This window comes from Ambystoma mexicanum, chromosome 4p, assembly GCF_040938575.1.
Source record: "Ambystoma mexicanum isolate Mex_15411 chromosome 4p, UKY_AmexF1_1, whole genome shotgun sequence".
Lineage (NCBI taxonomy): Eukaryota > Metazoa > Chordata > Amphibia > Caudata > Ambystomatidae > Ambystoma > Ambystoma mexicanum.
In genome coordinates this window covers 81635816-81657310 of record NC_090927.1, presented here as the reverse complement: position 1 = coordinate 81657310, position 21495 = coordinate 81635816, and the positions used below count along the sequence as shown (strand labels likewise).

General features: G+C 49.9%; 1 protein-coding gene across 2 annotated transcripts in view; it reads left to right on the top strand.

The window, feature by feature from the left end:
* LOC138453016 (vomeronasal type-2 receptor 26-like) overlaps nucleotides 1-21495 on the top strand; it is a 980057-nt gene that overhangs the window by 403775 nt on the left and 554787 nt on the right. For both annotated transcript variants that reach the window (XM_069605428.1, XM_069605427.1), the window contains exon 3: nucleotides 619-910. In XM_069605428.1, the coding sequence (XP_069461529.1) occupies nucleotides 619-910 (292 nt within the window). The remainder of the gene's footprint in view (nucleotides 1-618; nucleotides 911-21495) is intronic.

Genomic DNA, 21495 nt, shown 5'->3' with positions numbered 1-21495 from the left:
TACCCTATGTCTATACACTTATTTTTGGGTAGTTTGTAGCCCATCAACCTTTAGAACTATTACAGAAATTCACATAGAAAAGTTCCAGGTCTTCCAGGGGTACAACATGACGGTCCTGTGTCAGACAGCCAGGCCTCACAGGGAAATATAACATGCCCCCCCTGCTATGCTGGGGCTCTTGCACCGTCAATAAAGAGGTAGGAATAGGGTGCACCCCTTTCTAGGGCTGCCTGGGCATTGCTTGGCATGGAGGAGACCTGGTAAGCATTGTGGGGAGAGAGGAGGGCTTGTTCGCACCCCTAACCCTGTCCCACAAAACTTCACAAGGCATTTTAGGGGGTGTTTACACACTTCTACTGCATTTTATGTTTGGTGCATTTACAGTGTTTACACAGTTGTGCCACACTCAAGCACAGGGACTGTGAAATGATGTTGTTTCTGACCCAAGACCATGAACACACTCAAGTACACTGTAATATTGGAACGTGCTTTACCAAGCAGTATTATCGTTGTGCATTCTCACTCGCAACTTGTGCACCCATAAAGCTCAATGCTATTTGCTGTTTGCAGGCCAGGACTAATTTTCCAATTGCCTTGATTTCTTGAACTCTTTTTCAGATATCACCTCCAATCATATGTTAACTTCTTGGCATATGTTTACGCTGTGGATGAGATCAACCACAACCCTACACTGCTTCCTAATGTATCCCTGGGATTTCATGTGTACGACTCCTGCCAACATGGAATATCATCAACACGCGGAGCCTTTGGGATACTCTCTGGAGGAGTGGGAACAGCTATGAATTTTAAAAGCGGGCATCGCAAGCCTGTGATCTCGATCATCGATGATTTACCGTCCACATTGTCATTAGAAATGGCACAGATCCTGCGTATTTACAGGTTCCCACAGGTGAGCATAATCTCGTAGTATTGAGGAGCCACAAACCAAGAACTTTGTGTCCATCCCAAATAATGTCCATAACCGATCCACGGGTTTGAAGCAAACCCTGGCTGTCCTGTGGCATACGATGTAGCCTCAGCCACACTCTGAGAATGCCCTTTAGGAATTCCCGGACTGTATGGTAACAGTAATTGGGACAGAATGCAACAAGCATGAGCGGGTACCAGGGTCTATGATGATGCAGAAATGGATTCTACCAACTGATAGGATTGTGAAATAATGTTCACACGATTTCAAGTAGAAGTTTAAAATCATATTTTTCTTTCTTCTTAAAAAATTAATTTTCCTTACCATGCAGAGTGTGGAGCCAATGTTGAATGCATTCTCTCTTGTGAGACCTTCGGCAACCTGCAGCGATCTTGCTTTCTCTCCACGGACCCTGCAACCGTGAAACTCTCGATTTCAGAAGCCATGTGAGGGGAGCAGCCATTGCCAAACCAGGCCTGCCACACACGCCTCTATTGGTGCCAGCACCACCCGATAACTGCCATTTAGGCCCTCTTTTAGGGTTCCCAGTCGTCCTGCACACCTGGTCATCTGAGGTAAAGTGGGGTGTAGTAAACCCTGTCACCTTGTTGACCCCTTCTCCCTACCTGTAACCCATACCACACCCACCTTACATCGATTCGATTCTTCATGCCTATTCCTGCTCCCCACATTCCCCTTCTCAAGCTCTGTCCCAGGATGCCTCAAGTTCTGCAACCCTCCACAACCCCTCCTCCCACAGTGCACCCTATTCCTATGCCGCACACCAATAACAACAGGCACCAGTTTCAGCTATGCTGCCCCGGAGCCCCCTGCTTAGCAATGGCCCCCCTTTTACTTTCACCTACACCCTTCAGTTCAGTAATGCCAATAAATTAGCAACAAAACATACTTTATTTTTGAATACTTTAATTCCCTCAGTCCCAACATCATAGTCAAGAGAATCACTGAAATCTGGAATGCCTCACAACCCCCCACCCCTTTCAAGACTGACACTTTATTGTCCCACCACATGGACACTGTCCTTCTTATACTCTCCCATTTCAATAAAAGCAATGGTGTTGTTCCCCTAATGATCAATAGAGCCAACTCCTCAGACTAACTTCAACTGTCTGACTTACTAACCCTTTCCTTCATCACTCTGGCACTCAACTTCTCCCACTCTCTCCCTTCACTATTGACATACTTTTTTTAAAAAAAAAATGAATTTATTGTGCATTTAGTTTACAATAAGAAACCTTGCACAAACAGTATCGAGCTAAAAGGTGAAGAAAAATAAAAGTCCATTAAAATACAAAGAAAATACAAAATTCCATTTAAAATAAAACATTCAGTCACGTTAGTCCATATTAAGAATTCCAAGTACAACAAAACTAAAACCCACTAGTGCAATACATAGACATAACATCATTACGCGAAACCATTTTAAAAATGTATCATAATCCTATTTCACACTTTGCTTAGAATGCAATCACATTCACTGCTTGTAGGATTTCGTAAAGATCTTTACGCAATTTCCAGGAGGTTAAATCTTGAATATGGATCCATAAGATTTGCCAGATTGAATAAGGGCACCGTAAAACAACATGTTTAAGTGTTTCAATCACTTTCTCGCAGTATCCATACATTATATTGTCACAGTTTGCCCTTTTTTGCAGAGAAAAAAAATCTCCTTTGTCAGTAGTACATTTTTGTGAACTCTAAGCAAGTCAGGCCTCTTTTTGTATTCGGCCAGCCTCTCGCAGGTTTAGACACCAATCCTGTCACCATAAAGCTGCAGAGTTCTGAATTACTGTGTTGTAATCAAAACCTTGAGTTTGTAACAGTAAGGTACCATCGTTAATATGCCGAATCACAGTGTTCCGCTCTCTTGCTTTGATTCTTTCAAATGAGGATCCTATCGCGGGATCCTCACACTTATTCCAGAAGAGAATTATTTTCCAGAAGACTCTCGCATTATGTGAGATCAACGCTAATTTGAATCAAATAGCAGACATAGTTGTTGACATAGGCAGGGATAAAACAGATTTCCAAAACAAGCCTTCTACAAGGGTGAAATCATAAAAAGAAAGAGAGTTATACATCTCCAAACCATAATTAATAGCCGGTACTATTTTAGCCTCATAACGCTCTATGGCAGGTAGAACAGTGAAATTCCCATATCTACAATTAAATTGTTTCATTTGTGAAGCCAACGTTTGTGCTTTCGCTTTCAAATACTTTAAAAGAGCTATCTTGCTCGGATATGCAAACAGTTAAGAACCAAGGTGCTTAAATTCATCAACGTCTACTTTGCTACCATTAAGTCACCAATTACGTTTCGTCTTCCTTCCTGCTGAAAACGACAATATTTATGTTATATTAGTGTTAATTAACAAATCGTGTTTGTTAGCATAGTCCTGTAAGGCAGTCAATAATCCTTGGAGCCCTATATATGTACAATCCATTAAAATAATGTCATCTGCATATGGCATCCACAATATCTTAAAACCATTCATTGTGGGGGAAATAAAAGATACTCCTTCAAGTTCACACCCCAAATCAGCTAAATACATTTTAAATAAAAACGGGGCTAGGATATATCCTTGCCAAAGAAAGCAAAAAGTAAAGATTTCCTTTGAAAAAATCCCCATCCAAATTAAGGCGAACATTTAATGCAGAATCGGAATGCAGATGGATTCAAATATTTAATAAATTGTGTGGAAGGCCCAACATTTTAATTTAGACCATAATATCCCTCGATCGACCCTATCAAACGCGAGCGACCCGTCTATTTTGGCTACAAACATAGTCAGTGTTAATTGCGGTGTTATCTACCTTACCTGTGACTGCAGTCTCATCTTTACAAGGGACGTACCATCATAACATTGGAGACGAGCTACAAGAACCCTGTGGTTGTTCAAGGGGGACAGCAGAAGAGGCTCTTGCTGTTAGTTCCCACAGGAACAGTGCCAGTTCCTCGAAAGTAAAACGCATATTCTGCTACTGTCTGTACCTTCACTGGAGTCTCTTTCGCTTCGATCCACGTTAACTTTGACACATATGTTCCCCAAATGGCAACACAGTTCTTGTTCATGTTCCATGTTACTTCTTCATCGAACCCCGCCAAACCCCAGTAGTCGAAGTGTACAGAAAGAAGTAGTGGAACTATTTACTATGCTGCCCCCCCCCACACTTCACAAACCCCATCACCACGCCCCCTCCGACCCACAATCCAAACCCCCAAACAAACATACCTGCTGTTTAAGGGAATGTTCAGTGCAGTGCACTGAACTGCAAGTTTCAACTTCTTCCTACAATTTTATTTTAAAATGAAACCATTCCGAATGGTTACTTTTTAATATAAAAGTATAGGACTGTGCGCCACTCTCTTCCCTGTGCATCGGTGCCTATCAATGCAATTGTGTCTCCTGTGACCACCACCCCTTCCAGACTTCGAGCAATCATGGTCCCTGGTTAGAGCGCCTTGATGCCTGAGGGCTTAGTGAGCGATACAAATGTAAAAATAAATAAAATATATGGTTTTTGGGTATAGCTGGTCAAAATGAAAATTAAGCAAAACTGTAAAACCGTATGTGAACAAATCTGGGTGTAAAGGTACTCCTCGGGTTGCTCCATCACTACCTAATGCGTGCACAATGACCATGGCCCTCACACAATATATTCCTGGGGTCGAACACACTATATTCCTAGGGACTCTTCCCTTTCTCACTTTCCCCCAGAAGATCATCGGCTCCAGAGCCCTGGTTCTCTCTAGGCTGGACTACAGCAACAGCCTCTTTCTCAATCTGCCTTCCTCTATTCTCCACCCTCTGCAACTAATCCAGAACAGGACTGAGGTGTATCCTTGGCCTCAAGCCCAGGGACGGTATCTCTCCAGCCCTGTAATCTCTCCACTGGCTTCCGGTGGCTGCAAGGATCAAGTTCAAGACCCTTTGCATTGTCCACAAGGCTTTCTGGGGCCGGGGCCTGCACTACATCCAACACTCTCTTCCAAAATACCTTCCTTCTCAAGCACTTCGCCAAGCTACCGCCAACTCTCTAAGGGCTAGATGTTAGATGCTTCTCCAGGCAGAGAGAGGGGAGCAGATCTCTCTTCTGCAGGTGCCTTCCTCTGGAATGGCCTCCCTGCCCCTCTCAAACTTGAGCCAGACCACCTGAACTTCTGGAAGCCGCTCAAAACATTCCTCTTCTCCTCTGCTTTCTCTCTCTCCCTTCCCTGCTGACCTACCTGGCTGCTGTACCGACTGGTTGCATGGCTAACCTCAAATTCTCACTGGGTACCAGGCTCTTTCTTGATCAATCACCCTTGCAGTGCCTCCGGGCCTACCACACACTTAGGGGCTGCAACAGTAACTCGGGGTGCTAGTTCCCCAAATCTACACCAAGCATTTTTGCAGCTCGAGGCCTCCAACTTGGCTCCCATGGATTTGTCCTTCAGGACGGGCGCAGCCCTACCCTCACTCTGATGTTCACTTTCCAATCTTGTTCCACAGGCCTACAACTTGATACAATTAAGCAATGTCGCTATTCTCAGCTTCACTCCTGGGGCTTGGGAAAGGGAACATTATTTTAACCCTTCATTATGCCAGACAGAAGGGAATACAAAATGATAGGCCTCACTTCCAACATGGCAATCCCTCAGTATTTCCTGCACCCTGGCCCTGGGTCTACATCGTCATCATTACACAATATAGTTCACTACTGCTACACAATATCACCTTTGCCCTATACCTGGGTCTACCTAAGCCTTCATAACTACTTTGAAGATACATTTGTTGCTCCCAACTGTGCTCCCCACCCCCTACAGCCTGCACCTTCACTTTCAAGTGCACAAATAGATTTTACTTAGCCTAAATTGTTTGGTTGTGTATGGGAGCTGTACGTGCATCCCAGCATTGACCAGAAAAGAACAGTGAGCTGCAGTTGGTCCAGGGAGCGGCTGCTGAGTCTGCAAGGGGCTGTCTGTGGTACCAGCCGAGTGGGTCAGGTGGCTGCTGCTAGTGGCGGTGTTTGAGTAAGAGGTGAACTGGGTCTGTGAGGGGCAGCCGAAAATCATCCCCAATGTGGGGCAGACAGTCCATCCATGCTAGTGGCAGGGAAATGCTGCAGGAAGGGTGCAGTAAGTGTTTTGGAGCATTAGAAGCTTGAGCGGCCAAGCCTTTGCTGGTAGACAGAGCCAGCCTAGATGGCCGGCCATTGCTGTGAGGGGCAGCCGTGTTGGTGAAGTGCCCAGGGAGTCTGTTATTGATCTGTGCCTAAGTGTCCAAGTACAGCCATGTGCAGATCTAGGATGGGGGACTGCAGCATGAAGGAAGTTTAGTCCTGCCACAAATTCAGTTACTGTGTGCCCATATAACAGGATTCAGTGCAGACTGCATGTCAGCAGACAGTGCTGCTGACAGGAGGAGTGCGGCGAGGATCTGTCTAGGACAGTGCCGGGCGATGGGAGCGCCGTTCCAGCACCGTTTTGACAGCGGCGATAGCCCCATTTACCAAGGACTTGGATTTAATATGATGACATCTTGGAATGCAGGAGTTTAATCTGAACAATGGCTGAGATTGGGGTGTTGCGTGCACATGTTGCAGGGTGCAGTTTTTGTTGGTTTTGAGAATGTCACAAAGTGTTTTATTAGGGGGACCAGGAGAGACTGTTTTGGCCCTTAGAGACTACAACCCTATCAGCAATGGAGACAGATTTTATTTGATGGACACTAAATGTGGTGATCGCTAGGAGCGTCATTGACAACTTCAAATTTAACACAAGCTCTCCGAGAAAAAGAGTTAATGCCATGTACATAGCTCTTTTCAGACAGGGAAAAATGACCCTGTAAATTTGATAAATTCCACTCTTTAAAAAATGTGCCCCACTTTTTCCCTTAGACCTATGATGATGATGCAAGTGGGAAAGGGAACATGGGCCGTTGACAGAATGAGATTTGCATGTGAACCCTAAACAATCCGTATTAAAATCCCCTGCCAGGATAACTTCTCCCACATTACCTTTCTCAAGCCAGGATAAAAATATCTCTGCCAATGTAGGGAGTATGGTTTCAATGGACACTTGCCAGTAATTACAGTACCTATTAATCAATAGAATCTTTAGTCCCCCCATCCTTGGTTCTAATTTGTACAGCGAGGAGCCCCTATACCTCTGAATTCCATGAAGTAGCTTCCAGGGCCCAAGTGGAGTGAGCTGCCACTAGTAGGCCCCCTTCTGGTCTCCCCTTCTTTCCCCTAGTGGCACTTTGTGTAAAACTACAAAAACCATCAAGAATCACACCTTCAGGAAGAAAGGTTTACTGTAGAAATAGGAATTTGTATTTACACAATAATTCACAGAGTATGTCGTTCATTAACAAATGAATAAAACCTCAAGTTTTCCAAGAATTTATGCTAAAAGCCAGGTCGCTCAAGCCCCACATTAGCACTTGTCCTTGCCAGGCTCCCCACCAACCAGGACCAATCCTCCAAATTGGGTTGTACAAAACCAGATACGGTCGGCAGGGAAGCCTTTCTGACAGCATTTAATCCAGTAGAGCATGAAATGGTCAGTAGACCAGATACATTAGGTGGCTGAAACAACTTGGGCCTTTCCCTTTTCAAGTATTTAAATCACCCAATGACGATAAAATGGTCCCTCTGACCCAGCCTAGATGGCAACATGATTGCCACAATATCCACCCTGGAATCATTAAAGAAAATCTACACGAGCAAGATCACTGGAATTCAGAATCCTGATCTTAGGAATGTCTTTCAAAATAGATAGAATGGTACGACGATTTAAACAAATATTGTCCTCCATAGCCTACACAATGAAGCAGTTTGTCTCTTCCTTCGGGTCCAGGATCATCCTATCATTCACAATAGAATTTCGCTTTCGTGCCCCTATATCCAGGTCCTCACCAACAAGGGAGGTTCCTACTGAGGGAACACCCACACTTGGCTCTATTGGAGCATGTAACAAGCTGGCCAGAGCCTTTATTGGGATCCTTTCCCAGGATGCGTTGTCACAAATTCTAATGTACCAGAGACTCTCACTCCTGCATCCAGGATCCCTCTGAAAGGCTCTTGGCAAACCGGCTGGAGTCATTAAAGGTTTCCTTCCCCAGGTTGAATTGTCGCAAAGTAATGAGCGAACCACTCTCACTCCCACATGAAGGGTCCATCTGTGAAGCTCGTGACACACTAACCATCCCAGTGTCTGGGATACCGATTGAATCATTCCCCAATTCTTGTAAGCATCACTTGTCCGGTTTCCAAATCTTTACGCTTAGCTGGAATAGCAGATTTAAAGATGGGGCAATAGCCGGTGTTCTACCACCCTGGTAAGAACCAGAAGGTACATCTTCAAACGTGTCTTCCGTCAGGTGCATGGCACATTCAAAGAAGAGCATTCATTCTTTTTATACAGTTTTTGATTTTCCAATTTTTTAGATTGGCAAGTGGCCCCTTTGATATTTCCTTTCCTACGCCACTTTCCCCAATTGTATTATGCTGTTTAACTGGCTCAGACTAGAAGTAGGGGCCTGGTCAACATCATTGCGAACAGCATCTCCCAAACTGGGCCGGACGTTAATCAGAGGGATTGGTAAATCTTCTAAACAGACATTTGGTTCCAAAATAATAACTTTGGTACTGGGTATTGGGACCACACCATCCTCAAAACATACTATAATTCCCAATCGTGTGAATTCATCAGGAAATCTCTGAGAGGGCGGTCTATCACAATAAGAAGGTTGATGCAGTATCTAAGAGGTTGATGTGAGGCAAGTAGAGGACTGAGAGTTAATAATAATCGGAGAACATATTTTCTCACCAAGGTGCTTGGACAGATGGAATGCTTGGTAACACCATAAGAGCCAAACTGCTCTGTATGTGCATGAGCAGTGAAGAACTTGTTTTAACTTCTTCCCTGTATGGCCCCAGCAAAACCAAATTATTCTTAATATCAATAAGCTGCGTAAAAAAAGTGTTAACTTCGTCTTTTTGAGAGACCAGTCAGATTACGCTGAATTTCTCCAAGTTGAATACTTTGAGCGAGTTCACAACAAAATGTAAAGCAGCGAGCATAGAATTACTCGGTTCAGACACCGGTTGCGGGAGTACTCCTTAGAACTAGAAAACACATTTTCCTGAACATCTTCACGAGAATTAAACAGCTGACAAACATCCTGGGAGGCGGGTTTCTGCTCATCTCTGGTGGTAGCCAAACTTTTTATGACACTAGATGACGGGGGTCTGTAATTTCGGCCTTAAGACCAATCCTTTAAGCACAGGAGAACCTGAAGCAGTGTTTCAGGGTGTAACACCCTCACTTACACTGCGACTGTAATTGTTTTTTTAATATTAGCAGACATTAGCAATAGAAGAGGAGGGTCTCGGAACAGGAGACACTGGGGCTGGTGCCAATTGCACAAAAGGAAGGCATACATGCTCTAATGAAGTCATGTTTTCCTCCACCAAAGCCGGGTCAAAACCTGTATTGCCTCTGTTCTTTAAGTTATACATTTAGGGTGGAGTGATATTTCAGTTAATGATTTTAAAATGCACTGACTGTCTGAGTCATCAACACTGCCTTCCTTTGTTTCCTCCCACAACAAACTTGTCGCCCATCAGAGACTGTAGCACTTTGTGCCCTCTGCGTGGCTACGAATGCCACAGCCCCTGTGAGAACTGCTACTCCTCCTGCAGACCTATCATGGACATCATTTATGGGTCACCAGGGGTCGCAACTGCACAACTGTAACCCCTGAGGTCCCCCTTGGCACATCTGTGTTTTAAAAAAAAGGCTTTTTAAAAAAAATAAAAATTTCAATTGAGGGTCATGGGCTGTGGCCAACAGCATATGCCCCTTTCTTTATGGAGTGGCTGGTTTTCTGATAATTATAGCCGGTGAAATAGTTCAGTGGGTTGAGCGCTGGCTGCTGCAATGTGTGTGTGATCTACAGGTTACAGGTTAGACTCCCAGCAAGGTCAACTCAGCCTTTCAGCCCTTCATCCTGCTGAGGTTGATAAATGAGTTCCAACACAGGTTGGGTGATATTGTATGTATGTTTCTTCTATATGAAGCGCTCAAGCGTAAGTGCTATATAATAACACATCATTATTATCATTTGGCCTTGGATGTATGCTTGCATTCACAAGGATTTGGTAATATGGGCCTATATGCACTGATAGTAACGATACGTATGGTGATCCATTCTTGTATGAAATGTATATCACTTTACAGTGATATCCTAATCATATTTTCCATAGTGTACTCAGAAGCAATGCTATGTGATGCTACTTCCTGTTTTGTTGTGGGGTGAAAAGTCATGTTCCATCACTTCCTGTGATGTCATTTCAGGGTGGGGTCAAATGACATGACTTCCTGTGATGTCATCAGAGGTCAAGGGTTGTGTGATGTCACTTCCGCTATGCCTGGCATTTTGGTGAAATGACGTCCCTGAGACCTATCTCGCGAAGTAAAAGGCACACTTAGATGTATAAATCGTGGTGAAAAACCAGTAGAAGCTAAGCGGAGCACACACTCTGCTTACAAAAGGATAACAGCCACTCCTCGCCACACTTCCTCACCCCCCTTGGGGGAGAGCGGGAGCCAGCGCCACTGGTGTAGCAGACAGGTTGGAGGGAGGAGGCAAGAGGAACTGCAGAAGGTACACCACAATGAAAGTGTTTAGAGAATGCACCTCAAAACGGCAAGCCGCATTGTGTATCGCCCCACTGCCGACTCTCGATAGCAAATAGCTTGGTTCAGCAGTAACGATTCTTGATATAGCATGCCCATGTTTTTTCAGCAATAGCATTAAACGTTACATTACATGGCAATATTTACCTGAAATATAACAAAACATTTACAGGGTAATTCATAGAATTTCGCTGAAAAGTGTCGCAAGCGGCTGGCGCAGAGTGTCCGCGTGCGATTGACTGCGCCAGGCACGTGCGCTAAAACCGATTTCCGCGCACAGCGTATTCATGGATTTCATGCTCCCAAACCAGCCGTGGCGCAGAGTATCGCAGCGACCCTGCAGCAGCGCCAGTAACGCCCCCAAGAACGCCCTTGCGCAAGGAAAAGCCATCAAAATCGCTAAATCATCGCAAAGGGCTGCGCTAACCCTGGACCAGTTACAGGGCTGCCAAACAAGGAACGCAAAGCGGGAAACGTGCATATCAGGGGTACACGTGAAGTCATACACGCGATTAGCCAGGGTACGTGTATTACAGGGGTACGCGGGAAGTTTAACACGCGATTAGCCAGGGTAAGTGTATTACAGGGGTACGCGGGAAGTTCAACACGCGATTAGCCAGGGTACGTGTATCACAGGGGTACGCGGGAAGTTTAACACGCGATTAGCCAGGGTAAGTGTATTACAGGGGTACGCGGGAAGTTCAACACGCGATTAGCCAGGGTACGTGTATTACAGGGGTACGCTGGAAGTTTAACACGCGATTGACCAGGGTAAGTGTATTACAGGGGTACGCGGGAAGTTCAACACGCGATTAGCCAGGGTACGTGTATTACAGGGGTACGCGGGAAGTTCAACACGCGATTGTCCAGGGTACGTGTATTACAGGGGTACGCGGGAAGTTTAACACGCGATTGGCCAGGGTAAGTGTATTACAGGGGTACGCGGGAAGTTCAACACGCGATTAGCCAGGGTACGTGTATTACAGGGGTACGCGGGAAGTTCAACACGCGATTGGCCAGGGTACGTGTATTACAGGGGTACGCGGGAAGTTCAACACGCGATTAGCCAGGGTACGTGTATTACAGGGGTACGCGGGAAGTTCAACACGCGATTGGCCAGGGTACGTGTATTACAGGGGTACGCGGGAAGTTTAACACGCGATTAGCCAGGGTAAGTGTATTACAGGGGTACGCGGGAAGTTCAACACACGATTAGCCTGGGTACGTGTATTACAGGGGTACGCTGGAAGTTTAACACGCGATTGACCAGGGTAAGTGTATTACAGGGGTACGCGGGAAGTTCAACACGCGATTAGCCAGGGTACGTGTATTACAGGGGTACGCGGGAAGTTCAACACGCGATTGGCCAGGGTACGTGTATTACAGGGGTACGCGGGAAGTTTAACACGCGATTGGCCAGGGTAAGTGTATTACAGGGGTACGCGGGAAGTTCAACACGCGATTAGCCAGGGTACGTGTATTACAGGGGTACGCGGGAAGTTCAACACGCGATTGGCCAGGGTACGTGTATTACAGGGGTACGCGGGAAGTTTAACACGCGATTAGCCAGGGTAAGTGTATTACAGGGGTACGCGGGAAGTTTAACACGCGATTAGCCAGGGTAAGTGTATTACAGGGGTACGCGGGAAGTTCAACACGCAATTAGCCAGGGTACGTGTATTACAGGGGTACGCGGGAAGTTTAACACGCGATTGGCCAGGGTAAGTGTATTACAGGGGTACGCGGGAAGTTATACACGCGATTAGCCAGGGTACGTGTATTACAGGTGTGCGTGGGAATCATCACACGCGATTAGGCTGGGTGGGTCCTCACAGGTGTTCCCTGTACACCCTCCACGGCCCCTGCAGGCAGTCTACAAAACAGGGGACTACCCTGCACACCTGCTCATGTCCCCCTGCACCCCCACCCCCCCAGCAGTGCAGGGGCAGCCTCCACCAGGCCCCCACTCATGTCTCCCACCACCCCCACCCTCCCGCCACCAGGGGCAGCCTCCACCAGGCCCCCACCCATGTCTCCCACCACCCCCCGCCACCAGGGGCACTCTCCACCAAGCCCCCACCCATGTCTCCCACCACCCCCACCAGTGCAGGGGCACCCTCCACCAGGCCCCCACCCATGTCTCCCAACACCCCCACCCACCAGCACTGTGGGGCACGTGGCCAGCAGGCAGTCAGGCAGCAGCAGATGGCAGGTGGGAGCGTGCTCAGGGCTCTGGGGGGCAGTAATTTCGCCTCCTGGCCAGGAGCGTAGTCTCTCGTGTGTGAACGCGTGGACAGCCTGATAGGTAGTGAAATTCCACACGTCAGCAAAGGGCCTTAGCGCGTAAACCCGTCAACAGCATATGCGCGCCTATAGTCACCTGCACGTGCAGGAAATTGTTGCGTGACACGTCCCAGTGTCAAAGCGTGTGATTGGTGAAAATGGATGTACACGTAGAAGTGACAAAGCGTGTGATTGGTGAAAATGGATCTACACGCAGGACTGACAAAGCGTGTGATTGGTGAACGTACACGCCGCGTAAGTGACGCTGTACGTGTGGGCCTGTATATAAGGTACATGTAGAACACCATTTCCTTGTACGTGCTTTTCGTGGAGAGCGAGTGGGTGAAATCTGTACTTCTTGTCGTTTCACACGCGATTTACTTCACGGCGTTTCCAGTTCGTATTCCCTGTTACCTCTGACAGCTTTTTCTCTTTTTTCTCTTTTACTGGTTTACCTGGGCCTGTTCCCTCAAACAGTGTCCCCTTCTACTGTTGTCCTGTCTTCTCAGACAGCGCACACATCTTCTTTTGGCGGGGGTTTAGCCAGCCAAACGCGCTCATTCTTCACGCTCTTTTACCTGGCAGACGGTGAGTCACGCACGTATCCAACTTCTCTGCTTGCCCCGTGTGTTGCCTACCCCTTCAGAGGTCATTCTAGGCTGCGTGTGACACGCATACGTTCATTCTTGTGTTACTGGGTGCCACAGCGTAGTGCAGGTTTTTCTTTCTGCACACGTGGTCTAGGAGGGGTTGCGTGCACGTCATCTCCCTTTTTTGGGCCTCCTGTGCGTTGCGTGACCCGTCATCTTTCCCCAGGGGTTACAATCAGCCGTGCTAGAGCACTAGGGTACAATTACCATCTGGTACCCAACCCCTTTGACCCCCAATTGCCCAGGACAATTGTCTACAGCCACTCCCATACGCACATTAACATCAGTGCCATGGCTGGGAGGCGAGGATTCCGTAAGGGTGGCAAAGGTGGAAGAGCCACAAGTGGTGGCCGTGGTGGATCCGGTAGGGGACGTGGTCGTAACTTGCAGGGTGAGCCTGACCCCCCATGTGTGGAGGACCAGTCAAGGGCACCCATCATCCCCCCCCCCCTCCCCCCCCTCCCCCCCTCCCGTTGAGGCTGAAGTGGCTGACACCATCCATGCTCAGCCCTTGTTGGACCAGCCCATTGTGGCACCAGACCTGGCTGACTCCATGGCTGACTTCCAGGTCAGCAGGGCTACGACACGTGCGCTGGTGCACGTTGATGCCATCATGCCACGTGGATCTGGGGCTGCAAGGTCATCTACTGCACCAAGGAGGCAGGGCGGAGTGGCTGCAGGGGCAGCTGCGGCTCCATCCACCCCAGCCCTCACACACCCAGCCAGGACAGTGTCGGTCCTAGTCCATGCTGCTGACATTCCCCCTGACACCATCACACTCGAGCCAATGCCTGCACCAACTCCCATGCTGAGTGTGCAATCCCACACTCCTGATACAGAGTCCACCAGGGCTCCTGCCCCTAGTGTCCAGAGCGGCGCAGGACACTCAGGATCACCACCACCTTCCAAGCGGAAGAGGAAGAGTGCTCGTCCGGCACAGGCTGATGCCCCAGACACGGCTACACAGTCCGGCCCGTCCAGGAAGCCCAGCTTCACGGATGACGAACTGAATGCACTTGTCGAGTATGTGTCCGGACATGACAACGAGATGGTCATTGTTGCAGGATCCAAGACCACACCTGCACAACGCCAGGCACACTGGCAGACCGTTGCGGACATCGTAAGTGCCCTTGGAATCGTGAGGCGCACAGCCAATGATTGCTATAAGCGCTGGAATGACCTAAAGCGCAGGGCAAAGAGTAAGCTGGCCTCAAGTCATGCCGCAACTCTAGTGACTGGAGGTGGGTCTCCAGTAGTAGACATGGAACTCACTCCACATGAGTCAGTCGCTGGGACCTACGTCACGGAGGAACAGATCCAAGGCGTGGGAGATCTGGCTGATTACGAGGCATTGTCCGGTGAGTGCACATGCATGTGTGTGTCATACATGTGCATGGTGTGTGTGTGAGGGCTTCTGTTTGGGTGCCAGGAGAGAGTGTGTGCGCCTCAGTCGTATGGGTCAGCCATGTGCTTCATGCAATACTTCCTGCGCAGCTGCATTTGGCCATAGCAGTATCCCTTCTGCCAACAGTAGACATCTAGCACAACTGCACGCCAGTTGCCCTTGAAGTGTCACCTTGACACAACAGATTTGCTTATTTTTCACTGTTCATTCAGTCAGTTTGTTTGCATTCCACCACTTTCACTAGGCATGTCGCTGTCCACTAGTCACATGTCTGACATGGGTATGGTAAAGGGGAGTGACTTTGTTACCTGGATATCATTTGTACACACATGTCCCTGTGCAATTTGACCATTACAGACTGGCAGCTCCAGGTGAAAAATCTGACCTGTCAGAATCAGAAAAGCTATTACATGCGGGAACTGGACTGAATGAATAGGTGCTGCCCTCCTCTCCATCTTCACTCAATAGCAATGGTACATGCCATCTGTGTGATGGCATGTGTGTTTCACCTGCCAATCACAGGCCAATGTGTGATGCCACTGCCAGGCAGCATGCAGAAAATTTGTTCATCTTCCATCTTGGTGTCATCAGTGTGTGCCGTTTGCCTGCACTTCATACGCAGTGAGGGTGCATGCATGGGAGGGTTTTAGTCATGTGGGACATGTCAATCAAGTACTGGTTCTCTTGCTTCTCAGCCCTCAATGTGTGCCATGGTGCTAATGCCTGTTTCCATTACTTTGTTTTCATGTCTTTGCAGGGGAAGACGCACCTGATACTGCTGGGGTTGTGGAGATGGTGCAGACCCAGGAGGTGTCCCAGGGCCGACCAACCACCAGTGAGGGACGTGGTGTGGTGGTGGGGGAGAACCCACAAGTGCTGCAGGTCGTGCTCTCAAGGGGTGTCTCTGGCTGCACCTCCCCCGAGCTGTACTCAGGTGTTGATTCGGATGAGACCTACGTGCCGTCGCTGGTGAGTGTTCCAGGGAGGGATTCTGTTCTGTCTCACCCACCTGCACCAGGGTCAGTACCCTCCATGGGGATGTCAGTGTTGGCAGCTACGCCTTTGGTGGTTACGGATGCAGGGTCACACTCCGCGACATCTGATCCTGTTCCTGGGCCAGCAGATCAGAGGGGGAATGCAGTCCTGCAGCCTCAGGCAGTGCCGGCACAGCAAGGCGCAGTTCGCCTTGCCCCAGACAGGTGTGGTGCCCGCCGACGTGGTGGCCGTACGCCACCTGGCAATACCGCATGGGAGCAATCCATTTACGGTATGGCTACCCAACAGGCTGCATCATCCGAGATGATGGCTCAGGCCATGGATAGGGTGGCCACTTCCATTGTCCCCCCAGAAAGGCTGATGGAGCGACTAGAGCAGGCAACTGACTCCATCTGCCAGTCACACAGGGAGGACATGTTGGGGTCCAACAGGGACAGGCGGGCGGCACTGGCGACTCTGCAGGAGGCCATCTCCATTGAGTCCCAGGGCCACAGGGAAGCCCTGAGGCAGGAGCTCCTACACCTCAGGACGACTCTTGTTGAGCTTGAGGCTTCCACACACCAAAGGACAGAACAGCAGCTGGAGCGTCTCACCCGTACGCTCTCAGCTGAGATGCAGGCAACGAGGGCGGAGGTCCGGGCATCCCGTGAGTTGTTGCATGGGGACCTCCGCACACTCATCCTCCAGAACCAGACCTACCACACCCGCATGCTTGCAGCCATGGAGGAGCAGACTAGGGCCTTGCGTGGGCTGCCTCCCATAGTGCAACCACCTCCGGATGCAGCTGCACAGGGTGATAATAGCGACAGCAGTGACACTCCCACAATAGGGTAGCCGTGTGGGCCATGAGCCCATGGAGGTGTTTTATTTTCCCAGGATCCACGCAGGTGGGTTCTGGTGTGCATCCTGTCCTCGGACCTCCTGGGTGGCCTCCCCAACCCCCCCGGGCCCATCAATGGCCATTTTTGATTTTTTCTTATTTTCATTTTTATTTTGATTTCTTTTATTCCCAATTTTTTTGGGAGGATCTGTTGGCTCCGATCTGTTGGCTCCGATCTGTTGGCTCCGATCTGTTGGCTCCGATCTGTTGGCTCCGATCTGTTGGCTCCGATCTGTTGGCTCCGATCTGTTGGCTCCGATCTGTTGGCTCCGATCTGTTGGCTCCCGTGGTTCCTGTGGGCATACGCTGCATTGTGGCTGGGCACATGCAGGCTTGTAATGTATTTGGTTCAGATGCTTGGGTTTGAGTCACACACACCCCTCCTGCTTCCCGTTTCCATGGGCTTGCAAAGGGTGTGCCCAAGTGACAGTGAATTACACAGTGACGTTGGACTCCCATTAACTGTGTGGCCAGTCTGTAGTCAATACTGTGTATACATTCCTAGTGCATATTGCTGTTGTGTTGTACACTGCATGTTGCATTGATGTGTAACTCTTCTTCTGTGTCTACCTCCCAATTTGCAGGTCCCTTCCTCAAGTCCACACAAGGACCTCTAGTCTGGCGATGGGGACCATGTTGGCAGCAGTGCACCTACAACTCTACATGGCGCCAACACTGCACAGTTGGTAGTGGTGGGAGTGCAGGCATTTCCAGGTGGTGAGACTACTAATATGTTACATTTTTGATGTCATGTTAATGGTACTACGTGCTCAAGTATGTTGTTGGTCCGGCATTGCTGTGAGCATTTCAGGTGTTGCAGGTTTCTAATAGTGCCACTGTACATAGTGAGAGTGATGTCATGTTGTGTGGATTACTTTGTTTACCTGCAATTAGCATGTCATGGCACGGTGTGTCGTGTGGCAGTGCTGGGGTTGGGTTGGCTGACATGGCACTGTCCTCTTGTTGCATTTTGCAAGTGGGTATTCATTTTAGCTGCTTCAATGTGTAACTTCACAAAACTGCATTGGTGGTGTCTGTGTGGGTAGGGATGCACACATTGTGACACTTCCAGGTGAACAATCTCAGGCTGACATGGAATTCCCGGTTCATTCTCCACACATTCAGGATCAGTGTCAGGTTGAGTCATCATTGATTGTCAGATGGAATGTGCCAGGGCAGTGTGCACTCCACAGGGGTGTGATTTCTATGTGAAGTAATTAGCCACTAGCTGTGTACGGGCTGCCTCCCCCCGTGCCCTTTCCCCTCCCATGCGCAGCGGCTGTGCATGTGGTTGGGGATGTGGGGCCACCACCATGTCCACGGCCAGGCCCCGGCGTGTTGCAACGTTGTGCAGGACACATGCTGCCACTATGATCCTGCACACTACTGGGGGAGCGTATAACAGCTGCCCGCCAGAACGGTCAAGGGAGCGAAAGCGTGACTTCAGCACTCCGAATGTGCGCTCCACTATGCCCCTGGTTGTGATGTGGGCTGTGTTAAATCTTACCTGGGGTGGCGTGGTGGGGTTCCGAATTGGCGTCATCATGTGGGGGCTGAGAGGGTAGGCACTGTCCCCTGTGGAGGTGGGGATTGGTATCATTGGTGAGGTTGTGACCTTGCTCAGTATCCAACATGCATGCATGTGCAGTGGCATACATACTCACCAAGCAGCCATGTATCGCCATGCCGCCCAGCTTCTAGGTCCCGGCTTAGGGTGGACATTCGGTAAATGAAGCTGTCGTGGGTGGAGCCGGGATAGTTGGCATATACTGAGGTGATGATTCCCTTGGCATTACATGCTACCTGCACGTTGATGGAATGCCAGTGCTTGCGGTTCCTATAGATGTGCTCAGATGCCCTGGGGGGACGTAGAGCCACATGGGTGCAGTCGATGGCACCTAGCACTTTGGGGAATCGTGCCACTGCGTAAAAATCCAGGGCGGCAGCATGCCTTTCTGCAGGTGTTCTGGGCAGGTATATGTGCCTGCGGACTGATGGGCGTGCAGTCATGATGTTCAAGACCTGGTGTAGGCAGCGTGACTGGGTGGCCTGTGACACCCCACCCACTATGGCACTTGTCCGCTGAAATGATCCAGTGGCTAAGAAGTGCAGTACATTGAGGACCTTCTCCAGGGGGCTGAGTGCTTGGGAGCACAGGGTGGGTGATGTGAGGTCATCCTCCCACTCAGTCACCAGGTCCAGTATGATGTGTGGTGGAAACCTGTACCTCCCATACACCTGGTCATCAGGCATCCCGAAAAGGCTGGTTCTGGGTGTGAATATTCTGGCCCTGACTATCCTCCTCCTCCTTTGGTAGCCCACTGCCACTGCTGCTAGGAACGGTATGTTCATCCTGGCGTCTGAGCTTGTTATTGTTAAAGTCCGCGATTTATGCTTAGCGCGTGTTCTAGGCGAGCGTGTGACCCGCGCAGCCCTGGAATCCTGTTGCCAGTCCAATAGCGTGTGGAAATTCACACGCACCACGGGATACAGCGTGTGACCCGCGCAGCCCTGGAATCCTGTTGCCAGTCCAATAGCGTGTGGAAATTCACACGCACCACGGGATACAGCGTGTGACCCGCGCAGCCCTGGAATCCTGTTGCCAGTCCAATAGCGTGTGGAAATTCACACGCACCACGGGATACCGGTTCGCTGACGTACTTGCGTGTGTAAGTGGCCGCGCACCCATTAAATACACGTACATAGGCCAATCGCGTGTACGCGCACTTTTGTCCAATTACACGCGATGACACTCTGACGTGCAGTATCTCCACGTGTGCCCCGTCATCACGTCCTGAGTGGGGAACACCCGTGCGGGTCACGTCACAGACGCGCTTACGCGCTGAGGGACTCTGGTCCAATAGAATCGCGTATGCGTGCTGACGCGCTTACGCGCTAAGGGCCTTTCCTCGGATTTCACGCTGACGTGCAGGATTTTCACGTGCCAAATCACTCCGTATCAAGCTGGCCACGCGAAAACACACGGAAGCCCACGCTCCTGCCCAGAAGGCCGAGTTACTGCCCCCCAGTGCCCCGAGCAGCCTCCCACGTGCCATCTGCTGCTGCCTGCCTGCCTGCCTGCCTGCTGCCACCGTGCCCTGCCATTTGGTGCCTGCACATCAGCCATCTGCAGGGGTCCAGTTGCTGTGTCCACCCCTGCTGGAACTGAAGACTCCCGACTGGTATTACATCGCTCCACAGCCCAGCCCCAGGACCCAGTTGCCCACCCACACCTGCCTCTGGGGTTGCCATGTCGGGCACTTCCACATCTGGCACCAGTGGCAACCCCAGGCCAGAGGGGCAGAGGGGCACCAGCTTCACTGTCACCGAAGTTGGTGTCCTGGTGGAGCATGTCCTGGGGCAGTATGATGCCCTCTTTGGATCGTCCCGCGCCAGCAAGGAAGGACGGCAGAGGATCTGGGCCGACTGTGTGGTTGCCATCAACGCGGAGGGGGTGGCAACCCGCGACGTCCTGAAGATCAAGAAGCGCTGGGAGGACTTGAGGTCCAGGACCCTTGTGAAGGCCCGGCGCCTCGTGGAGGGGGGCCGGGGCCGCATGAGTACCATCCAGATGAGGGTCCTGGAACGCGTACGCCCAGCGCTCCACGCCCAGATCCTTGAGAGGGAGGCCCGTCTGGAGTTGAGCGGTAAGTGTCCATGCATTACTGTGTGTGACAGGGCATGTTGCGGTGTGCTGGTTCTATGATACTTGCCTGTATGTGTGCCATAGCCCATGTATGCATGTATGTGTGCAGGGACATCATGGTAATGCATGTGCGACCAGTGATGTGTGATGCACATGGTTGTTGCATGTGTTGAAATGCCGCATGGGGAGCCCTAATCAGATTATGAACATGAGAGCATGCCAGTCTCTGTACCTGAACATGGGTGGGGGTGAGGGATGGGTGCTGATGCCAGGTACATATATGGTAGCCATGTCTGTGTGCCTGACCTGCGTGTCTGTGACTTGTGCATGCCATGGATGGATGACACATGTGTGTGACAATGCAGAGATTCAGTAAAGCAGCAAAATTACCCTTGTATCCGCTGTGTTTGGTGTGTTTGGGGCCAGATGGATGTGACTGAGGTGATGTGTGTGCATGTGATGGGCATGAGCCATGATGCATGTGAGTTACATATCATTGAATGTTTCAAGAGTCCATTGGACATGCATGGAAATGTCCATGGCATGCACCATGCCTGTTACTGTGTGTGTTTTGCCTGGACTGGCCCATGTGTTGTGGAGGGACATGATGGACGTGTACTTTGACAGTGGTGCTCATCTGCTATTGCTTCCTGTCTAGGGGACCATTGTACAGTGCCCTGATGCTTGTGTTCTTTGTCTCCCTCTACGCAGCGGCTAGTGAAGAAGAGGGCGGAGACGGCGCTGTGGAGCAAGGCGGCGGGGATGCCCCCACGGCTGCAGCGGAAGGGGTGGGTGAGCCCCCACAGGGGCCTGCTACGGTGGGAGACGGTGAGGAGCCATCCAGGTTGGTGGTTTGCACAGAGGAGGAGGAGGCCGCCACTGGGGCACACATGGGGCCTGGTGGGGGCATCCCTGCTGGTGCAAGTGGTGCAGTCCAGGGCCAGGGGCAGGAGGCAGCACAGGTCACCGTGGAGGGGCCTGTGCATGTCGCTGTCCCT